Source organism: Dioscorea cayenensis, chromosome 11 (genome assembly GCF_009730915.1).
Source record: "Dioscorea cayenensis subsp. rotundata cultivar TDr96_F1 chromosome 11, TDr96_F1_v2_PseudoChromosome.rev07_lg8_w22 25.fasta, whole genome shotgun sequence".
NCBI classification, from domain to species: domain Eukaryota; kingdom Viridiplantae; phylum Streptophyta; class Magnoliopsida; order Dioscoreales; family Dioscoreaceae; genus Dioscorea; species Dioscorea cayenensis.
The window spans coordinates 338,373-360,612 of record NC_052481.1 but is presented as its reverse complement, the minus strand read 5'-3'; the positions used below and the strand labels follow the sequence as shown (position 1 = coordinate 360,612).

Genomic DNA, 22,240 nt, shown 5'->3' with positions numbered 1-22,240 from the left:
AATGTACAAAGGCAAACTAACTAGAGTTAATTATATAGGTATATGCATTAAAAAAAAAGTAGTAATAATAAAAAGAAGAAGAAGAAAGATCATAGAAATGAGCATATATTATCTTGAGCAAAAGGTAAGTGGGATTTGTCTTCATTGGAATTGGTTACCAAGATAAGGACTAGAGGTAGATGCATGCATGCCTTGATATATACTTGAGCGAAAGTTAAGTGGAATTGTCCAAAAGTTTCAAGGATAGAGTGATTATAGCCATTGAGTGCCTAATTACCAAATCCAAAGTGGTTTTTGACTCCCTAACTAACACAACTACAAGTTAAATATTACTCATTATTATGAAAACCATGAAAAAATAATATACATTTATATATATATATATATATATATAGCTATAGACTTTATTATTAAAGTCAGAAACACAATTTTATCTGTATCAACAAACGATTTCATCAAATATTTAATTGACATTTCATTTACTTGTACTATATATATATATTTACTATCAATCTGTCAAATAACAATAAATGTACAGGTTTGAAGATTTAAGGGGGAAAATTGATGGGTTGGTTTCAATGGTTTAGACACATGAAAATTTATGTTGGAAATTTTTTTTGGCTTGTTAATTAATCAATAAAAGAGCCGTCTCATTAATTAGTTTTGAAATAGCTACTACTTTACCACAACCCTTACCTGCATAAACAATATCACATTAGCATGTCATGCTTTGCTCATTAATTTTTTTAGTATAGTTTAATTATTGATTATGACAAACACAAACACACACAATATAATTTAAAGATGATTTGGAGATGATTTTGTAGCTGTACCGTTGCTTTCTAATTATAAAATTAACTCTTTCATGGTAAAAATGTATTTAATTTTTTATATCTATTTATGTGCTTGTTTTGTGGCACACATTAATGATCTCCTTTGGAGCTTCATCAAAAATTTGATAAAGATAAAAGGTGAGATATTCTTTAATTTTAATCATTTACAAAAAACAGTTTGGCGCTTTCACTACAAGAAACTATTGAATTAGAAACAGTAATTTAGTAACGGACTGGTTCTGTTGCGATTTAATAACGAATTAGCAACGGATTAGACTGTCCGTTACAATGTTACAAACAAAATTTAGGACCGTTTCGAAATTTAAAACGTAAATGACATCGGTGGCTAATCCGTTTCTATTTTAGAAACGGATAAAATCTTCGTTTGTAAAGTACCAACGGACTTCTAGTCCGTTTGTAAAATAGTAACGGATTATATATCGGTTTCTAAACATTAGCAACCGATTAAGATTCCATTTGTAAAGTACCAACCGATTTTTAATCCGTTTGTAGAATAGTAACGGATTAAATATCGGTTTCTAAATATTAGCAACGGATTAAAATTCGGTTTGTATATTACCAACGGATTCATAATCCGTTTGTAAAATAGTAACGGACCACATATCGGTTTCTAAAATTTAGTAACGGATTAAGATTCGGTTTGTAAATGACCAACAAATTGGTTATCCGTTTGTAAAAGTTAGCAACGGAGTTTGTTTCCGTTGGTAAATTAGCAATGGCCCCGAATTTCCGTTTGTGAAGTTATATATAATTTGTTGATGCTACTATTATGATCTTTTATTTTAAAAAAATTGATAAATCATAATTTTATTACATAGAAAAATAATAAGCACAACAACAAAGTAAAAAAAAAAAAATCAACTCAAACAAGTAAAAATACAGTGATATGCTAGGTGGAAATAGAGCTGAATATATATCAAGTATGTTATTATTTTCTATATTCTTCAATATTATTTATATAGGATAATGAATTACCGGATTTATTATTATTATTATTATTATTATTATTATTATTATTATTATTTCAATTACTACTTGGGATTTTCATACATATTGTGGTGCTCATTGGTCACTCCTTATAGTACAACTATATATATATATTGGGTTGTGTATCATTAGTATTTCTTTTTAGTATTTTTTGATAACCAATTTTAGTGTACTATAATCTTGAAACTAAGCATTATTCTATAGTTTATAAATTCCGCTTAAAATTATATAGGTGTGTCAGTTACTTATAGATATGAGTGTAATTAAGCATCCTCAAGTACAGTCTTCATCATTAAACAGACTGCATTGAAGATTGTTGCAAATTATTAATTTTCCAAATATACTAAATATATTAAAATTGACTATCATTTCTTCTAAGATCTAGTCACATGCTTACACTATATCTCTTCCATTCAGAACATGCCATGCTGAGAACATAATCACCATCCACAGTGACTTTTATATTTATTTATTATCACCTCTCTCTCTCTCTCTATATATATATTTTATGGGCTTAGCTCCTTGATTTGGTTGCAGTTTAACTTAATCCAATTTTAAACCCACAGACATAAGATTTAAAAAAAACAATAAAAAAAAGAACACATTCTCAAAGCAAAGAAACTCCAAGCAGAAAACAAATAACTAAAAAAGAAGAGCATGAGAACCAATCCATCTATCAATTTGACCATAAACAAATTAATTAAGCAGCTCTTACAATTGAGAAACAGCACCATATTCTCCACTCTGAAAGACTGAAACACCAAACCAAATGGTCCCTCTTCACCAAGTGCCTTGCTTTTGTACAATTGATACTGGTCTTATTGTTTAAAGCTTAATTAGTTTGTGAAATTTTCATTATCAGTGTTCAAAATATATATCTAAATGCAGTACGTGGCACCAAAAGTTTTGATTGTGAGAATAGCTTTGCAACTCAATTCATGCATTACCCAAGTGAAAATGCACATATCAACCGTCATTGTTTGTGTGCACAACTCTATTATTATTATTATTATTATTATTATTATTATTATTATTATTACATAAGCTTGTCTTGTTTATCAAAAAAAAAAAAAAAAATCCTCACATATACACACTCTCACACAGAGATTGAATCATTAAAAGAGAAGAGATCAGGGTGATATTATACACACGGAAAGAATCAGCAATTTAAAACCAATAAATATAATTCTGAATGTGAGATTAGCGAACAGCAGCGGGTAAATGAATTCCGGTAAATGAATTCATTTTCTGAGAATGTAAAATAAATATATATATATATATATATATATTTATAGTGTTGAAGAGGTGGAGTTAGCCGGGCTGAAGATCATCCGATAGAGAGAAGACACACATGACTCGGCCACTGGCCGAGTCCTGACAGGAGCCTGGCTCTGGGACTCAGCAATCCAACTCGCTCACTTCCTCATAACTCGCCAACTCACCAAAACCATCCTCGAACTCGGCGCCGATACTGGCCTCACTGCCGCCCTCTTAAGCGCCACCCGCGCGCGTCATCCTCACCGACCTTCCTCCTCTCCTCCCCTCCATCCGCCGCAACGCCATGGCTAACGGCCTCGAAGCCTGCGTTGAGGTGAAGGAGCTTGACACGGCGGCGCTGGGGAAGTTTGACATTGTGCTCATGTCCGACGTGTTTTACGATCCGGAGGAGATGGAAAGTTTGGGGAGGTTTCTCCGGCGAGTTTCTGGAGAGAATACTAGGTTTTGGGCTGCTACTATACTGAGGTGAGTGCTTGCAGGCGTTAGTGACTCAGTGCTTCCGAGTTACCGAGTTGGAAGTCATCACTCGGTCGTTGCATCGCGCGAAGCACCAGACCGCGTTGTTTGCCGTTTAAGAACTCTTGTTATCTGTTCCTGATAATTAAATAATTTTTTTTTCTTAATTTATTAATATTAATATACAGCTATAAATAAAAATATATATATATCTCTGAGGAGGGATTTTGTGACAGGATTGGGTCAGGGCTGTTATTTAATTCTGGCATGACTATCTTCACTTGGTTCATAATTTAATTGAAGGCAGAGAAGAAGAAGAAGAAGAAGAAGAAGAGCTTTTAATGATGCCTTGTGTTAATTACGGGTGTTGGCCTTCTTCATGATCATGTACCAAATGAAATTTCTTATCAATTGAGTAACGACTGAAAGAAGACATAGCTTTAATGCCTCATGCTCTTCTTGTTGTTTATCATGTACATATATATATATATATCTATACATATATATATGTACATATTCTCATGGTTTTGTTATTTTATATATAAAATGGTCCCCATGTAGAGAGATAGAGATAGAGAAAGAGAAAGAGAGATAGATGATGGTGTGTTAGTGGGGTTACATTTAAAACTAGTTTTCCAAGTGTCACATGAGTTCCTATGGATTTGGTTTGACCAACAATTTCGTTTGACCGAACAAGGAACGTTGGAGTAATTTTAACTTGCAAAATAATAGAAATTAAAGAGAAAAAAAATAGTTTTAAAGACAAAAAAACAAATAATAATACTGTAAAGAAGAGGCCAAAAGGGATGAAGCACGTGTGGCCAACTAAGAAAGAAACGGAGCTCTATTTCCAAGGAAAAAAGTCTCGAGATCCGCACTCATGGTCCGATCTACCGTCAGTTTGTGCATTGAGATTCCAACTCGACATGACCACTGCCTTCTCCGGAGTTCATTCATAACTAGAGGTTCCCGTTAAGCCCAAACTCCGCTGTTCCTGACACTGCCTTCACATTAAAAAAGTTGGAATCTTGGATGATAGATAGATAGAAAGATAGATACGTGCTCTCTGTGGCACTGCTGTGCTTTGCCTGCTAGCTGCTCCTCTTGACCATCTCTATCTCTCTAACGGTGTAAATGCAGCAGCTGTGCGCTTCAAAAGAGAGAGAGAGAGAATCACAGTGTGTGAGAAGAAAGGTAGCTAGCTAAGAAACACACATATGGGAAAGAAAACTGGGAGCTCATGGCTGATGGCAGTCAAGAGAGCCTTTAGATCATCTCCGCCTAAAGACAATGAAGATGATGAAAAGGTATTACCTTTCTTTTCTTTTTCTCTCTCTCTCTCTTTTTCTGTTAACTTTTTAATGATCTCTGAGAAGATTGATTGTTTGCTTGGTTTTGGGTTGACAGAAAAGGGAGAAGAGGAGATGGGTGTTCAGGAAGTCTTCAGGGCAGGAGCAGAAGCCGGCGGTGTCTGAGGCGCCTGTAACGGTGGAGCAGAGACGAGCAATGGCTGTCGCGGTGGCCACGGCGGCTACGGCGGAGGCGGCGGTGGTGGCGGCGCAAGCTGCGGCGGAGGTTGTTAGACTAGCACGACCGTCGGCGAGCTTTGTTAGAGAACACTATGCTGCCATTGTTATCCAGACAGCATTCCGCGGATATCTAGTACTTAAAAGATTTGATTTTTCTCGCTGGTTTTCTTTTTCTTTTTTAGTTTTTTTAGTTGCATTTCTTGAGAAGAGATGGTTGTTATAATCAGGCGAGAAGGGCATTGCGAGCGTTGAAGGGGTTGGTGAAGTTGCAAGCTCTGGTGCGCGGGCACAACGTTAGAAAGCAAGCCAACATGACATTGAGATGCATGCAAGCTCTGGTGCGTGTGCAGGCACGCGTGCGCGACCTACGCCTGCGTCTCATTCACGAAGGTGGAGGCGGCCCCGCTGCCAGTGCAAGCAGCAGCAAGTCATCCTTCAGCTGCGACGCTTCCATTTGGGAGTCCAAACATCTCCAAGAGTTTTCTGAAAGACGATCCATGGTATACATATATATATACACACAAATGGTCTTTTTATCTTTTTCTGCTGTTTTACTGAATCTCATGTAATGAGTTTATTTGCAGTCAAGGGAGGAAATGGAGGAGCGGCCACGTACCATGGAAGAGATCCAAGCTTTGCTGCAGAGCAGGAAAGACGCAGCCTTGAAACGAGAGAAGGCACTCTCGTACGCGTTCTCTCAGCAGGCATGGAGACCAGAACGATCCATTGAAGAGAGAAGTGAAACAGAGGAGCAGCAACCGAGGTGGCTGGAACAATGGATGGCGTCTCGAGCTTCATATGATTATGCGAGTAGTATTAGCAGAGGAAGAACGTCCATGGATCACAGAGACCCTATCAAGACCTTAGAGGTTGATACTGCTCGTCCTTTCTCTTACTCCACGCCCAGCACTGCTCGAAGGCCGGCGCCGCCGCTGGCGCACCTCCATCGCTCCCCTGCCACCCCTTCTCCTTTAAAGGCGAGACCTTTACACGTTCGCTCCGCCAGTCCTCGTTGCTCCTACTCTTCCGCCACCTCTGGCCCCGCGGCTGCAGTGAGAAACCAGAGCCAGACGGCGGTGCCAAACTACATGGCGGCAACGGAGTCAGCCAAGGCGAGAGTGAGATCTCAAAGCGCGCCACGTCAACGTCCGGCGACTCCAGAGAGAGATCGAGCTGCGGCAAGGAAGCGGCTTTCGTTTCCGGTGCCGGCGCCGGAGCCATGCTACGGTGGATACTCGTTAAGGAGTCCAAGCTTCAAGAGCGCGGCGGGGAGGATGGTCGGCGAGCAGAGGTCGAATGTTTCATCTTCGTACGCAGATAGCATTGGGGGAGAGATCTCTCCATGCTCGACGACGGATCTCCGGCGATGGCTCCGGTGAGGGAGTAGTAAGACGAGGAGGACTTCATGCCTCGCGATTCGTGCTGTTGATGATGATGATGAATGATGATGTACTTTGAGAGGGGTTGGGGTTGGGTTTTGTCGGTACTTGGGTGGTGATTTGGATGCGAGAGAACAGAGAGGACTTGTTGGTTTAACGTGGTCTGCAGGCGTACCAGACGTACGTGTCTGGCTGCGGGGTCTATACCATTTTACGTTTTTTACCGCCTTATAATTTTTATAATTATCAAATAAGTCCTTTTTTCTCTGCTTGCTATTAGTTATTTTCTCAGGGTGTTAATTGTCACTGTGGTTGGCCAAAGATCTTTGGGTCTATTGGTATACGGGTCGCGGATCGCGGATAGAGCTTTCACCGAGTGGTGAGAGATCGATTTCCTGACCGAACGCATTTCATGAGTTATAAATAGTGATTATGACGAGTGGTTTTCAGCACATATTCTGTCTCAATCGGCGTTCATGATCGATATTCTTGGGCCTCTAGTGGGTTCGCCCCGCTTTATTTTTCAAAAATGTTACTATGGTTAAAGGATGAATGACTTGTGTCAAACTAGTAGGGAAATCTTACTTATTTATAATGCAATAAAAATATTGAATAAGTAAAAAAAATATATTATTATTTTTTTGTTGCCAAAATAATGACAAGGCACCAATGAATTATTACCGTAAAACACCTGTATTATCTCACCCTATATGATGTAAAATTTAAATTTGTCTTCTCACAGATATAATTTGGATGTAATTCAATAACCTCTTATTATATTGACACACTTAGTCACAGATATAATTTAGATGTAATTTAATAACTTCTTATTATATTTACACATTTAGTACATAAATTGATTTTTTTAAAACAATGATATTTATCATCAATTTATTAAAAAAAATATATATATATATAAAGAGCCAACGGCAATGGATTAGGTTATTGAGTTTTTCCAAATTTTATTGTCAAAAACATGGTAAAAAAAAGGGGGAGATTTTTTTTTAAGACTGCAATAGCTCTGACACCTATCTGATCTATCAAAAGTAAAAACAAGGTGATAAAAAATAAAATAAAATAATGAAAATGAGAAACTCTTTCACCTTTTGCAACCTGCCCCCATTCTTTTCACCTTTCTCATCAAACTACTGTCCTTTCATCTTTTACTCTATTTTTATATTAATTACTCTTTTAATTAAATGGTCTAAATAAAATGATTGTATATTTGTATTATTTTTTCCACCAAATTTGTAACTCATCATTGAATATCATTAGAGTTCTTAATGTTAGGATAAATTTATCATAGTTAAGCATAAACAGAATAAAATGTAAAATAATTAGAAGAAAAGCATACTTAATGCTGCTCTATTTTTTTACTGGGAGCTGAAATTAACATATAAATAATTGAAATTGATTAATCAAAACAATTACCTCTGTCATTGATTTAACCCAAAAAAAACATAATTAATCAAGGTCAATAAAAAGGGAAAATATATGTGATTTAACAATGGATTATGGTAGGTTTATTAATTGTATATATTAAACATGGTGTTGTCTCACGATAATACTTGTAAATATAAAATTTAATGTATATTGATGTTTAAAATATGGGTATTGTTTAAAAATCAATTTATTAAAAAAAATATACATAATAATAAGAAAAATAAGCATATATAGAAATTAAACATCTGGCAAAGATTGGACTCTCTGAATCTATTAATTTCTACATTTTCATATTTGTTTCCTGTCCGTCATTCCATCTATATTTGTTTTCTTTCTTTTCAAACAACCACAGTGAATTGATATTAAAATTAAACCCATGCATATATCGTCAATTACAAAAACATTGAAAATATAAATATTATATATGTAGTCTAATAAAATTAAAAAATTTGTACTTTCAACTACTTTATCATCTGTTCGTATGAAGAACAGAGATCACAGCAAATTTAGAACTATTGTACGCAATCATTAAATTGGAAATTTAGACAAAATTAATGATAAAATTACACAAACCCCGAGGTAATGTTCCCCAAACCTTGTTTGCTAATGGTTTTGGATAATTAAATTTTTAGATGTATTGATGGGATTCTGCGAGGTCTCACTATATTCAACTCACTAATTATATTCCAAATAATCACAAATAAAGTATTTAAATTATTTAAATTATTTTTGAAATATATACATACTATTAATCTCAGCTAAGGTTTTTTTTTTTAATTTAGTGAGTGCCACATAGACCATCTCAAGGGTCGGGACTACCACTGACCCGCAAGGCCCGACCCCAAAAATTTGGGCGGGTTTTGACTAAATAGATAGAGCCCGATGTCCCGGGCCTTGGACAAAAAAAGAAGCCCGTTTAAAAAATGGGCCGGGTTTGGGTTTTGTTGTTAAAAGCCCGACTGCCCTGACCCAAATTTCATATTATAAAATATATTTATTAATTAGGTTGGTATATACTTATACAATATATATATATATATATATATTTGATTGTCATTAATTATAAACTGTGATGGTTCCGGTGGGGGTGTGAAGTGTTAAGTTCACTCAAAAACTCACTCAAAGCATAAACACTCACACACAATCAAAGCAAGATAAAGGAGACAAGCAAATTGGTAGCAGCTTCGGCACAACCTCGCTCTACATCCGGGGGCCGGGCCCGGGAGAAACAATCCACTAAAAGAGGTGATAAGAACGAGGAGTACAACACTCACTTACTCACTCAATACAAAAAATATCCTCTCAAGATTGTCCGACTGGGCCACACACTCAACTCTCACCGAAGAGTCTCTCACCTGCTTTGGCTCCTCCTAAATCTTCGAAAGCAAGATGTCTTATATAGACGCACTCGACGCTCTACAAAAGTTACCTCTTTTAGAATTCTCCGCGAGCTTCCCTAACTTGGACACCTTCCAAAGTTAGATGTTGCAACACCCAATTGCAACATGGCCCACCTTATTGAACATGACTGAGTTCTAGCCAGATGCACCCGAATCTGCGACCTTCAACCTCCCGGTTCCTTCAGTTCGCCTCGTAGCAGTTGACTCGACCCGAGCTCCTCCTCGCTTGCAGTACGCTTCCTTCCTCACATCACTTGAGGCTCTCCTCTCCCGAGGGGACGTGCCCACCAAGGCACACGTGACCATCCTACCAAAGATAGCCACCGAAGATCTCCCGATCTTCCTTTCCAAACTTGGCCCAAGTTTGGTCTTCCAAACGATCTCCGTTTGACTCATGGAAATATTGTTACTAAACTTGATTTTGTCTTCATACAAGTTTAGCCTTCAATATCTTTAAGCATGATCTTTAATCATCCATGCTTGGATCTTCAAATCTCTAATCATATCTTTTGCAATCTTCAATCAATCTCCTCATATGACCAGTCTCCATGAATAGTTCCACCCATAGATAGCTCTTGAATCTTCCTTCAATATAGTAATGCTAAATATGGTCTTGATGATCTCCTTGGTATGTCTTTTACTTTATTTTGGTTTGTGTCTTCAAATAAAGCTTCATACCAAACTAAATCTTTGTGTCTTCAAATAGCTTCATACCAAGTTTAACTTGTGTCTTCTAATAGCTTCACATAATCTTTATGATCTTGAACTCTTGCCCGATAATAGAATATTCCTCTCTCTCGAAATAGATCTTTCTAAAAAAGAGCTCTATCAAAGATATGAATTATCATCCCGGATCTTACCAAGGATAAATAATCATATCTAAAATAAAATTTGCCTTTCTAGAAAAGATCCTATAGTCTTGATGCACTTTCTAAAAATAGTTTATCATCACATGATTGTATTGAGAGAAATATCTATTAAATCTAGATCTTAATCAAATCTCCACCTTGATCTCCATTAAATCTCTACCTTGATCTTTATGATAACATCCTTTGCCACATCATCATCCTAGTCATCTTTTCCTTTGATGAGTCACCACATGGCACGTCATCATCCTCTTGCCATGTCACCACTTGGCTTGTCATATAATGCCAATCCTACGTCATCAAACTTAACAAACTGTCTTATTATAATTAACACAATAGCTCAATCAATCATAGTTATTTAATCTTATTTCTACTAGTACATATAGTTCAAACTAAAACTAACTAAATAGACAATTTAATAACCCGTTCATGATACAATACATTAGCTAGATAGACAACTTAAAGTTCAAACTAAATCAAATTAGATAGACAACTTAATGACCCATGCATGATACAATGCATTAGTTGATGTTAATCACAAAATTTTCTCTCTTGCGCACTTGTTTCTCTCTATATCTCTCATCTTTCTCGTCTCTCTTTATTTTTAAATTTTGAGGACATTCTAAGAACCAGTGTTATCAAACCCAGACCGGCCCGGCGGTTTGACCGGTCGATCCGGTGACTCGGTGACTAAACCGGTCCGGGTCTCTAATTAGACCGGACATGTAATCAACCCGGTGTGACCCGGCCGGGTTTCAATGACCCGGGCGGGTTAATGCTTATTTATAAAATGACATTCTCATCCTTTAATTTTTGTATTGTTTTTTATATGTTGGAGGGTAAAGATGTAATTTTATTTAAATGAACCCTAAAATGAAAATCAAAACTTGTGTTATGGATAGTTTGATGTTGAGTGTGGTTTGAATTTTGAAACTTTGGTGGTTTGAACTTTGAAGTTTTGTAACTTTTGTTATGTATTGGATTGAGTTGGTTTGATTAAATTTGAAATTTCACTATGGATTCATATGATATTGTTGTTGTGTTTTGTTATGTATGGAATATTTGAATGAGTTTGATATTAGGTTGAGTCTGTTATGTCATGTAGAGCTTGAAATTGGAATTTTATTATGTATCGGTTTTAACTTTTATGTTTGTCATGTATTTTTACAATTTATTTTTGTCCCTTCAAATTATTTATTTGATAACAAATAATAAATAAATGTTATATATTATTATAGAATTAAAAACTAATTTATAATTTTAAAAATAATATTTAAAAATAATTTTATTAACTCGGCATTGACCCGAATGACCCGGCGGTTGAACCAGTTGACCCGAGACCCAAAGCCTAGACCGGGTCGATGTCCGGGTCGGTTTTGATAACATTGCTAAGAACTCATATATATAATTTTTATTTTTTTTTAATATAGATACATGATTTTGAGTATTTTATTTTTTTGTTTGTTTTTATTATTTTTGAACTTTATTTAATTTTTATTTTAGTTTTGGTTTTACTGTTTTTCTATATATATATATATATATGGTGTCTATTTGTTTTTCATTTATATACATACATATATTTACTGTTAATCTAATTTAGGAGTATCTAAATCCCTCTTATACCGCCATTTACTTGATTCTGACTGGCTTGAATTTTATTTATTTTTTAATTGACTAGATCACACAACCCACTTTTCCGCTCTCAACACACATTTGATATGATATTAATATTATATATATATATATATATATTATTAATATTATATATATATATATATATTAATATCAATATCAATATATATTTGTGGACTTCTTTCTTTCTACGCGCTCTTTGATTAGAGTATGACCAGTTAAAAAGTATGGATCACAAATCAAATTTTAAATTTTTTTATGTTTCAGATGATTGCGGGTTTATGACTCCTATTAGGGGCAAGCCCTAATATTAATTACCCCAGATAATGTCATGGGAACCTCCGATTAAAAAACAAGTGTGAATGAGAAATAAGTCGAGTAAAACATAATAATATTAATTTCAAAGATACATGTGAACACATGATCATAGACAAAAGTAAGAGAACTATTCTCTAAGAGAGCTTAACAAGAGATTTTTTTTTAAAAAAAAACTATTCCTATCATGCTCTTCAATGCTTCAATGATGTGCTTAGCTCCTTCACTAAAAGTATGCCGAACGATCCTTTTAGCTTTGTGGATGTGGCTCTCCTCGATTTCTTTTTTTTTTATGTGGGTTTTGTGTCTTAACACTAGTTTAGTCAAGCTACGACCCACTCTACATTTACTGAGTTACTGTCATTGCCTACTTGGTCACTTTTTGCTTCTTCTCATCTGAAGACTTTTTGGCTCTTTGTGCATGTAAAATCTCCAAACTCCTTGATTTGTGAAACTACTCAAGCCTTTGACTTCTTGGTGTCTTGAAACTTCAGAGTTGCATTTGTCGTTTATATGATATTTAGATCTTGACTCTTCGATGATTTTGAGCCTTGACCATTGGATTTTTTTTTTTTTAAAGTCGTGACCTTGAACATAGTTAGGTCATTAACTTGATAATTTTGACTTGCTTTTAAAATAGATCTCAAATTCATTTTTTGAAAGAAACCTCATAATGGGTTTCAAGAAAATTTTTGTCAACTTAACTTTTTCAATGAATGTTGACAAGAGACATTTTTCTTCTTTTTCTTCTTTTTGTGAAAATTTTCATTCATTCATTTTTTTTTATTCATCATCATTTTTTTATGAAACTTTCATTTTTTACCTTTCCTTTCATTTCAAGAAAAGATTTTTTTTCCTTCCAACAAGAGTCAACTCTTCTCTTTTTTTTAATGAGTATTGACAAGAGATATTTTTGTAAACTTTTCATTTTTTCTTTCTTTTCTTTTTTTCACTTCAAGGAATTTTTTTCCATTTCACTTTTTTTATTACTCCAATGAGTGTCAAAAGACCTCAAAGTGATCTTGAAGAGAGGGTTTGATTTTTCTTATAATTTTTTTTTCGGAATTAGAGAAATTATGAAAAATTTCTCGTTACCCCAAGAAAGTCAAGGCCTCAAGGTGGAATGAGAGAAATTTCATAGAAAATTTCTCGTTACCCCAAGAATGTCAAGGCTTCAAGGTGGAATGAGAGAAATTTCATAGAAAATTTCTCGTTACCCCAAGAAAGTCAAGGCTTCAAGGTGAAATGGGAGAAATCGTGAAAAATCCCTCGTTACCCCAAGAAAGCCAAGGCTTCAAGGTGAAATAAGAGAAATCATGAAAAATTTCTCGTTACTCAAAGAAATCCAAGGCTTAAAGGTGGAATGAGATAAAAAATTTCTCATTACCCCAAAAAAACCAAGGCTTCAAGGTGGAATGAGAGAAATTATGAAAAATTCCTCGTTACCCCAATAAAAACCAAAGTTTCAAGGTGGAATAAGAGGAATTTTATGAAAATTTCAAAAAGAAGTCCTACAAGAAAATTTACCAAAATACCCTTACCCAATTCATCCATCATTCATTTTCATATCTTCTCTTTTTCTCTTCCTTCATTTTTTTTCTTTCTTTTTTTTTCTTTCTTCATTCATTTTTTTTCATCTTTCTTCATTTTTTCCTTCTCTGTTTTTTTCTTAATCCTTCATTTTTCAACTCTTCTTTTTCTCACAAACAAACTCATCACTCATGAAAAGTACAAAAATGCCCTTGACTTTCTTTAGAATCCCTTTCTTCTTCTTTGCATTCTACCCCTCATGACATTTTTGCACATTATCCCTTTGAATTCCTACAAATTTAAGGATTTATGCAACTAGACCCTCTAACCTCTTTTTTTTTACATTGCACCATATTTGCAAATAAACCCATAATTTTAAATTTTTTTATGTCAAATTTCACAAATCGACCCCAATTTTTCCATTTTTCACGTTTACCTGAGGATTTTTGCTACTAAACCCTCAAAATTTAGTGTTTTATACTTCCCCACTTTTATTACAGATAAACACAAACCTTCTGTACATATATTTTTTTTTTGCTTTACGTTATTGCAGACAACCCTAAATATTCCTATGAGCTCTTCTTTTCCTTTTTCCTTTTTTTTTTAACAACACAATATTTTTTCAAAGAGATTCTATCAAGCATCTTTTTTCATTTTTTTCGCCTATTTTTGCCTTCCCACATCTAAAATACGGATGAATTAAATAACTTGGATAGAACGATCAATTACTAACATTTTCTATCAATCCTCACGCATCAAACATGGACGCAACATAAAACCTTATGATCAGGTGAACAATAAAATAAGGAAGGATAGTGGAACATGGGCATGCAGACAGAAAGATGTGCATGTGCAGTCATACATGTATATTTCCCTCCATGATGGGTTTAATGGGGTACTAAAATAAGCATGTAGGTCTCTTTATAATGAAATCACCATACATAGAAACCATGCATATATTTTAATGCGATAAAATCATCATGCATGAAATACGTGCATGTTTTTTTTTTTAAATCATTATGGGCTTTCACATAGATAAGCATTCTCATATAGCTTTTTAATAAATAATACCTAAGATTTTTTTTTAAGTTGTCAATGCCGCCTCCCGTCAGCCCGATGATTGTTTCTCGATCTTGTTGAGCTTTTTCGAACCCTATCGGATCTCCTCGTCATCCAATGTCTTTCCCTTCACTCTTCGTCTTCTTCCCTCGTTTTGTCTCTATTTTTCTTTTTCTCCTTCTTCTTTCTATTCTCTCTCTTTTTCTTCCAAAAATGCTCTCTGTCTTTTTTTCTTCTCTTTTTTTCGTCTTTTTTTCTTACGTTCCCGAAAAATCCTCAACACCCCTCGGTCATACGAAGATTTTTTCAAATTTTTCAAATTTCAAACTTTTTATTTCAAAAATCCAGTGTTATCCACTCCCTTTTTTTATATTGTTTTATTATTATATTCTCACTTTTTTTTATAAATTTTAATTATTATTATTTTTTCACATCATAATCCGTGACACTTTTTTATTTTGGTCCTCCTATATTTTTTATTTGATTTTTTTTAATTGATTTTTTTTAAAGTCTATATAAACAATATTATATTATATTTTATACTAGTAATAATAACATTTTTATTTGTTTTAATTTTTTTTATATTTTCATTATTTTATATTGTTTTTCATATACATTGATACATATGTATAAATACATAAATGATTTTGTTTATTTTAATTTTATTTTTGTTGTTTATATCGATTATTTTTAAACAATAAAAAAATTGGCTTTTGAATAATTTTTCATTTTTTATATTATTTTGTTAAGTAATTTTTAAAAATTTTACTTTTAAACAATTCGCATCAGCATCCATGCTAATATATAATAATAATAATAATAATAATAATAATAATAATAAGCTCCTCTTGTGTTATCCGGGAAAAAAGTTTTTTATAATAAAAAAGAAAAAATAAATATAAAAAAAAAACTCCTCTTGTGTTATCCGAGAAAATAATGGAGAACCGTCAGATGAAGATCAGACGGTGAAGATGGGCTTGATCCATTTGGGTAAAGCAAAGAGGAACTGCAACGCAGCGAAGCGAAAGGGTGGGTCTCTCAAGAGCAAAGTCCGCCGGTGTCCGAAGAAGCGCTGCGAGAGGCCACCTCTCTTCTTCTCCTTCGATTCGATCCTCAATTCCCAATCTCGTAAGCTTCAATCAATCATCTTCTTGTCTTGATTTCGATTCCATCTTCACTATGCACAAAACTAGGGTTTTGGTTCCGCACTTTTCGCATCTCTTTTTGGGGTTGTTTTTTTCGTCTTATAAGACTCTTGCTGTTGATTCTTGTTGGTCATTGAGATTTTGGTGTTTTGATGCTGGGTGATTGAGATCACAGTGGAGAGGAGTCTTTTTCTCATTTTGTCTGTTTGAATGTGCCGAAAGTCTCCAACATGAGCATGTGAGGGAACTGTGATGGCTTTCGGGATGTAGACATTGATTTGAGCGGAGGAAGCTATTCATTAAGTGTTTTGTTATGTTTGAGCTCCGGCCAGGCGAAGCTGTGGGTAGTCCGTCTTGTTCTGTTTGTATGCGTTGAAAACCTCTGCATTTGTTATACATTCATCGTCCAACTAAACTGTAACGGCGTCGGATGTCCCATTGATTCAAGCAGATGCCGCTTTGGACCATCAAATTATCACATTTCCCATCTTGTTTGTGCTTGTTTTTGTTGAAAGTCGCTAACTTTGTCATGCATTCATCCCAGCGGTGAATTAACAATGGTATGTACCAGGTGTTTCTGAGATTGGGACCTTCAAGTAAATTGCTATTCTGTTCTGTTTGTGTTGGAATTTGTTGAAAGTCTCAAACTTTGTTATGCATTTCTTCTATTTAGTAAACTATAATGGTATAAGAGAGTTGTTGCTTTGAGCTGAAGCAGCTCTTTTGAGGAATGTCTGTGAACCAGCACTTGATTTTAACAGTTATCACTTATCACAACTTGTCTGTGTCTGTGAGTATTATGCTTTCATCTTAGATGCAATTTCTAATGGCATGGAATAGCCATTGATCCAACATGAGAAGATATTCACTGAGTGTTGGACCCTCTTTGACTTTCTGTTCATTTCATAATCTGTTGTAGTTATTGGCTGCCTCATTCTTTTGCACCACAAATCTGATCAATTCTGTTTGCTTTTATGCTGTTCTGCAAATTGAAACTTTAGTCTTTCCCAACAATAAACGAGGGGGCGAGTGAAGACTTCAACCATGGCAGATGATGGGTCGGATGAAGTGGATGAGCAAATTGGTTTGGATGGGGATAATGATGAAGACTTGATGGATGACGAAGATCCTGTGGAGGATTACAACTATAGGGACGGAGATGAATATGCAGAGGAAGAACATGGGTCTGAGGGTGAAGAGCAAGAAAATGCATCGATTGTTGATGATGCTGGGGATGCTTCTTCCACCAAGAAAGAAGAGGATGAAGGTGCAATAGGTGAAGAGAAGTGTGATAGTGCAAAGGATGATGATGAAATCAAGAAGCACGATGAACTGCTTGCTCTTCCTCCCCATGGTTCAGAAGTTTTCATTGGTGGCCTTCCACGTGATGCAAATGAAGAAGATCTGAGAACGCTTTGTGAGCCATTTGGTGAAATTTTTGAGGTGAAAATTGTTTCATTGTCTGTTTTATTTGTCACTCTTTATCTTTTTTCGAGGTATTTACTTTTGGCACCTGGCATTTTATAAAAACAGGTAAGGCTAATGAAGGACAAAGATAAGGGAGAGAGCAAGGGTTTTGCATTTTATAACATTTACAACTAATGATACAGCCCAAAAGGCCATCGAAGAGGTGCACGACAAAGAATTCAAGGTACTATCTTGGCAACAATCTAGAGTTTATATTCCTATTTGAGCCAACATTATACGTGCCTCTAATACCTATATCTTTTAGGGAAGAACCTTGAGATGTTCCTTATCTCAAGCCAAACACAGATTATTCATAGGAAATGTTCCAAAGAGTTTGTCAGAGGAAGAATTAAGGAAAATCCTCGAGCAAATTGGCCCTGGAGTTGAGAATCTTGAGTATTTTAAGGTACTTTTGCTCAACATAAACTGATTGGTTTAAGATATGTGGTGTTACTGAGAGTTCATTGGCTATTTGAATTGGCAATTGCAGGACCTACAAAACCCAAATCGCAACCGTGGCTTTATTTTTGTCGAATATTACAACCATGCATGTGCTGAATATGCAAGGCAGAAAATGTCCGGTGCAAACTTTAAGATTGATGGAAGCACCCCAACAGTTAGCTGGGCTGAACCTAAAAATGCGGCTGATGCTTCTGCTGCTGCCCAGGTAGACTAGCTCAAGATGAAAAAAATGACAAAATTCCATTCTATTTATTACTTGATGACTTTTATTGCTTGCCGTAGTCTCATCCTCAAGTAATTTATTCTTAAAAAATTTTAACATACTAAGCATATAAATTATTTTTGGTCATACTCAATGTGAGTTGGATTGTTCTAAATTTTGTTTAACCTTTGGGATCTAATAGTTTATTTGGTGTCCATTTAATAAAAGCGCAATGGTTGTGCCTGATATATATATATATATATATTGCCTTCAAGACTGTTTTTCCATGTGTATCTTTCTTTGTCAAAACCATTTGCTTTATGATTTTTCCCATATAGCACTTAGATTTACAGTGGATTGCACTTGCTTAATATGGGGCAATGTGTTCATTCACTTGTTCTTGTAAATTTTCTTCAAGAAATAATTTCTAAGATAATATTCACTATCCTTGTTGTACATTTCAGTTTTAGAAACTTTCGGTATGTGTCTTCTTTCTTCACACTCAAATGAGCTGGGAAAGTTTCTTAGTGCTTTATCTTCTATTTTCCCAGACATGTCTTGTTTCCAGAAACTTGCATTGACTGGTCAGGATTTGTAATCTCTTGACTGTTGTTATCCATTTATTTCCCAGCTAACTGAAGATTCCTATCACTATCTGCTTAAAGCTTTCTTTTGAGTGGTTAAATTGCTGTTTTTGTTGCGACATATAGTAATTGATTGGTGATCTTTGGTTCTTCTACAGGTAAAGTGTGTCTATGTGAAAAATTTGCCCGAGAATGTTACATCTGAAAAATTGAAAGAAATTTTCGGACGGCATGGAGAGGTCACAAAAGTAGTTCTACCTCCTGCCAAAGCTGGACAGAACAAGCGAGATTTTGGATTTATTCATTTTGCGGAAAGATCAAGTGCATTGAAGGCAGTAAAGAGCACAGAGAAGTATGAGATTGATGGTAATTCTCTAATTTCTCTCTTTTGATATGAGCAATTGGTAAAATCATTTTGGAGAGTATCAAAGTTAAATAGTTAAAATTCTTTGTTTTCCAACGTTTCCTACCTTATTCTGTAGCCGGAAACTTTACCTTGTGGGTTTCTATCATTATAGATCTATTTTTGTTGATGTGTGCCATGAGTTCTTGTTATCAAAGAAAAATAAAACATCAACATTTCATGTTCTGGTAGTGGTAATGTTCTAAAAAAAATTGCGCGATATTTGTGTTTGTTATGGTAATTTCATTCCTTTTGTTCTACAGGACATGTTTTGGAGGCTGTGCTGGCTAAACCTCAGACTGATCGGAAGTCTGATTTGCATAAAGCCGGACCTTTTCCAAGCTACCCCCCATACCCTTATGGATATCCTGGTGACCCCTATGGTGCTTATGGTGCCGGCGCCGGTGCCGTTTATGGTGGATCAGGCTATGGCCAGGTTAACATTCAGATTCCTCAATGCCTGGCTTCATCAATCTTGGTTTTGGCCAATGTCTTTTGTTCTTCTTTTCCATAATAATTTCACTATGCAATTTTACGCAGCCTGTGATATACGGTAGAGGTCCAACACCAGCAGGAATGAAAATGGTGCCGATGGTTCTTCCTGACGGTCGCCTTGGCTATGTTCTGTAAGCAATACTTTCTGCTTTTGCTCAACAATGGTTCTTCCTGACGGTCGCCTTGGCTCGTGTTTTTACAGACAGCAGCCTGGAACACAGGTTCCTCCACCACCGCCACCACCATCTCGGAGGACTGATCGTCGTGGTGGCTCAAATGATGGTGAAGATAGGGGAAGTGAAGGAAGCCGAGGACGCCGATACCGCCCGTACTAGACATTGATAAACTCTTCAACTCTAAGGTGTGCATGCATCTGGCTAGGATCTCCTGTCTTATTTTTTTTCCTCTTTTAATATTATATTTACTCTATATTTGATTCAACAGCAAAGGAGGAGAAGAAGAAATGCTGCTGCTCTATCTCCATCTGTCACAATGTTTACAACTTGTGATTTAATCCTAACAGTGACAGGATGTTTGTACAAGTTATTCTGAGAAAATCAGTGTTGAACTTAATGCCGAAAATCTTTCGAGCATTTTCAAAAGTTTGACTGCTGAGTTTGCAGCCCTTTTGAGATCAACTGATCATCATATGACAAAGCATCCATCCAAAGCTTCAGCTTCAATGGAAGTTTTGTTCTGTTTAAATATTTATCTATAATTTACTATTGATTTATTCCAGTATTATGAATCATATCTGATATTATTATCCATGCAAGAGCACCCTGGTTGTAATTGAAGTATTTATTGAAAAGATTCAAGGCTGTGAACAACTAATTTCATGTCTTTACTACCCATGTAATCTCCATATTTACAAAACATATAAAAATAATTATATTACAGCTTTATTTTGGCAGGTATTACTATGAGTTCATGCAAATTATACAGTAAAATTCTCAGTCAAGCGTTCATCTTCTTGATGGATTGCTTCTGATTTGGCGGAAGAATTCATTTTAACTGGCCTGTTGATCAGAAAAACGTAAGCATGAATAATTTTGATCCAACAAGTGTCTGCAGAAATAGTTACTGTTTTCAGAGCTTACCATATGTTGATTAATGTAATATAATTTTTACCGCAAATCTTCTTATCATGCTTGTAATTTAGGACAAATTGGAGAGCTGGGAGTGGCTATGGAACCTGCGGAAGATCATGATTAAATTCATGCAGATAATATTTTGTATTATTATTATTATTATTATTATTATTATCTAAAAGAAGAAGAAAAAAAAAACATACAGAAGTCAGCATAGCAAGGCTGCTTGGAAACAGGGTCCTCTTCAAAAGGAGGTGGGACTTGGCCATAAATCATTTCACAACTCATGTCTTCAAAATCTGAAAGAATATGAAAATAAATAAATAAGAACACAGAGAATTATTGTTCTTTAAAACCTTATAAAAACGGTATGAAATTTTCCAAAGAAAAAGAAGAAAAATACTTGGATTCATGGTTAAAGGAAGTCCAAAGTCATTGGTGAAGAAATCCTGAGTTGGAAACTTGCACATATTGACACACATTCCAACACAACCACTGTTCTCCAAATACCTTCAAAATTAAAAATCAACTTGATTTTAGTTGATAAAATTGTAAATCTAGAATTGAAATTATGGAAATCAAAAGTTAATCTGGAAAACCATGCCTGCATTTTTTTATATGCACCCCACTCTTTTGCTTTACACCATTCACCTCAACTTCCACAACCTACTACACATTCAGAAAAACATTAGTAGACAATGCATAAAGAAGAAGAAGAAGAAGAAGAGAAAAAATTTCAGTTAAACTTTTAACACATGCAAGAACTGAAAAAGAAGAAAATAAGCAGAAGAAACATAAAAATTATCAAAGTGATGTGTATATATATGATATATCCTTGTGTACCTCAGATGGACCAACAAGCCAATGGAAGAAAGGCACTGTCAATGCAGCATTGAATTCAGCTGCCCATTTTGTTGGTGGAAACAATTTCCTAAACTGCAACAACAACAACAACAAGTTAACAACAAACATGATTATTATTTTACAGAAATGAGAAGTAATTCAGAGCATAACTGAAAATAGAAAACATAAGAACATAAATATGAGCAAAGAAAGAAAGAAAGAAACACCTGAGCAGGAGCACCAGGGGGGAGCATAGAAAGAAGGACCTCTCTAACAACAAGCTGTTGCTGGGTCCTGTTCCTACCCATCATAACTCTCTTTGAGACATCAACAAAGCTCTCATAGTCCCAATCCCAAAAGCCTTTCTTACTCTTGTTGTTGTTGTTGTTGTTGTTGTTGTTGTTGTTGTTTGACTTAGTGTCTGAAGCAAACTTTCCCATCTTCCGGGCAAACAAAGACATGAAAGCCTTTTCAAAAAAGCCATCTTTGTACTGTGTCTTTTGTCCCATTGGTGCAGGCATGCCTGATGGTTCAGCTATTCCACCATTCCTGATAATACAGGTTTGCCATTGTCTACTTCTCATTAGCACTGCTCCTCTTGCTGGTGGAACTCTAGCAACTGTGCTGGGGAAGGAGATGAGCTCCATATATTAATCAATGAATGCTTGGCTTGGCTGGTTGTTGTTGGTGTTGTAAAATTGATGAGAGTATGATGATGGAGTGAAGAGCAAGATGAGGGAGGAGTGTGTCTGGGGTGGTCCTTTCATTGTGAGGCCATGGGAGAGACACAACTGCATGCTTTTGTGATAAAAGATTTAAA

At 35.3% G+C, this 22,240-nt stretch overlaps 4 protein-coding genes across 4 annotated transcripts; 3 read left to right on the top strand and 1 right to left on the bottom strand.

Annotated features, from left to right (window-relative positions):
• The first annotated feature begins 3,076 nt into the window (after positions 1 to 3,076).
• On the top strand, positions 3,077 to 3,595 carry LOC120272164 (electron transfer flavoprotein beta subunit lysine methyltransferase-like). The gene is given in 3 exon segments (XM_039278924.1): positions 3,077 to 3,097; positions 3,180 to 3,344; positions 3,346 to 3,595. Coding segments are annotated over 3 exon segments (429 nt in total). The 3' UTR covers positions 3,589 to 3,595.
• Positions 3,596 to 4,569: 974 nt separating this feature from the next.
• Positions 4,570 to 6,834, top strand: LOC120271839 (protein IQ-DOMAIN 1-like). The gene is made up of 4 exons (XM_039278519.1): positions 4,570 to 4,882; positions 4,983 to 5,237; positions 5,332 to 5,604; positions 5,689 to 6,834. Exons 1-4 carry the CDS (start codon positions 4,793 to 4,795, stop codon positions 6,481 to 6,483), a joined length of 1,413 nt encoding a protein of 470 aa, XP_039134453.1. The 5' UTR covers positions 4,570 to 4,792; the 3' UTR covers positions 6,484 to 6,834.
• Positions 6,835 to 15,730: 8,896 nt separating this feature from the next.
• LOC120272090 (heterogeneous nuclear ribonucleoprotein Q-like) lies at positions 15,731 to 20,333 on the top strand. The gene is given in 12 exon segments (XM_039278832.1): positions 15,731 to 15,856; positions 16,049 to 16,433; positions 16,875 to 17,316; positions 17,407 to 17,454; positions 17,456 to 17,524; positions 17,606 to 17,746; positions 17,831 to 18,007; positions 18,747 to 18,954; positions 19,255 to 19,427; positions 19,532 to 19,617; positions 19,689 to 19,847; positions 19,931 to 20,333. Coding segments are annotated over 9 exon segments (1,434 nt in total). The 5' UTR covers positions 15,731 to 15,856; positions 16,049 to 16,433; positions 16,875 to 16,917; the 3' UTR covers positions 19,822 to 19,847; positions 19,931 to 20,333.
• LOC120272091 (beta-carotene isomerase D27, chloroplastic) lies at positions 20,308 to 22,205 on the bottom strand. Its single transcript, XM_039278833.1, has 7 exons — positions 21,648 to 22,205; positions 21,421 to 21,513; positions 21,182 to 21,243; positions 20,981 to 21,087; positions 20,781 to 20,876; positions 20,587 to 20,681; positions 20,308 to 20,505 (listed from the first exon to the last, which is right to left on the bottom strand). Exons 1-6 carry the CDS (start codon positions 22,065 to 22,067, stop codon positions 20,632 to 20,634), a joined length of 828 nt encoding a protein of 275 aa, XP_039134767.1. The 5' UTR covers positions 22,068 to 22,205; the 3' UTR covers positions 20,308 to 20,505; positions 20,587 to 20,631.
• Between the last annotated feature and the right edge of the window lie 35 nt (positions 22,206 to 22,240).

Excerpts from the sequence above, each read along its gene's own strand:
- LOC120271839 (XM_039278519.1), top strand. The coding sequence starts at position 4,793 with ATGGGAAAGAAAACTGGGAGCTCATGGCTGATGGCAGTCAAGAGAGCC. Across the intron at positions 4,883-4,982 it reads ACAATGAAGATGATGAAAAG|AAAAGGGAGAAGAGGAGATG; the intron begins GTATTACCTTTC and ends TTGGGTTGACAG. Across the intron at positions 5,238-5,331 it reads CAGCATTCCGCGGATATCTA|GCGAGAAGGGCATTGCGAGC; the intron begins GTACTTAAAAGA and ends TGTTATAATCAG.
- LOC120272091 (XM_039278833.1), bottom strand. The coding sequence starts at position 22,067 with ATGGAGCTCATCTCCTTCCCCAGCACAGTTGCTAGAGTTCCACCAGCA. Across the intron at positions 21,088-21,181 it reads GTGCATATAAAAAAATGCAG|GTATTTGGAGAACAGTGGTT; the intron begins GCATGGTTTTCC and ends TTAATTTTGAAG. Across the intron at positions 20,682-20,780 it reads GCCTTGCTATGCTGACTTCT|GTTCCATAGCCACTCCCAGC; the intron begins GTATGTTTTTTT and ends GATCTTCCGCAG.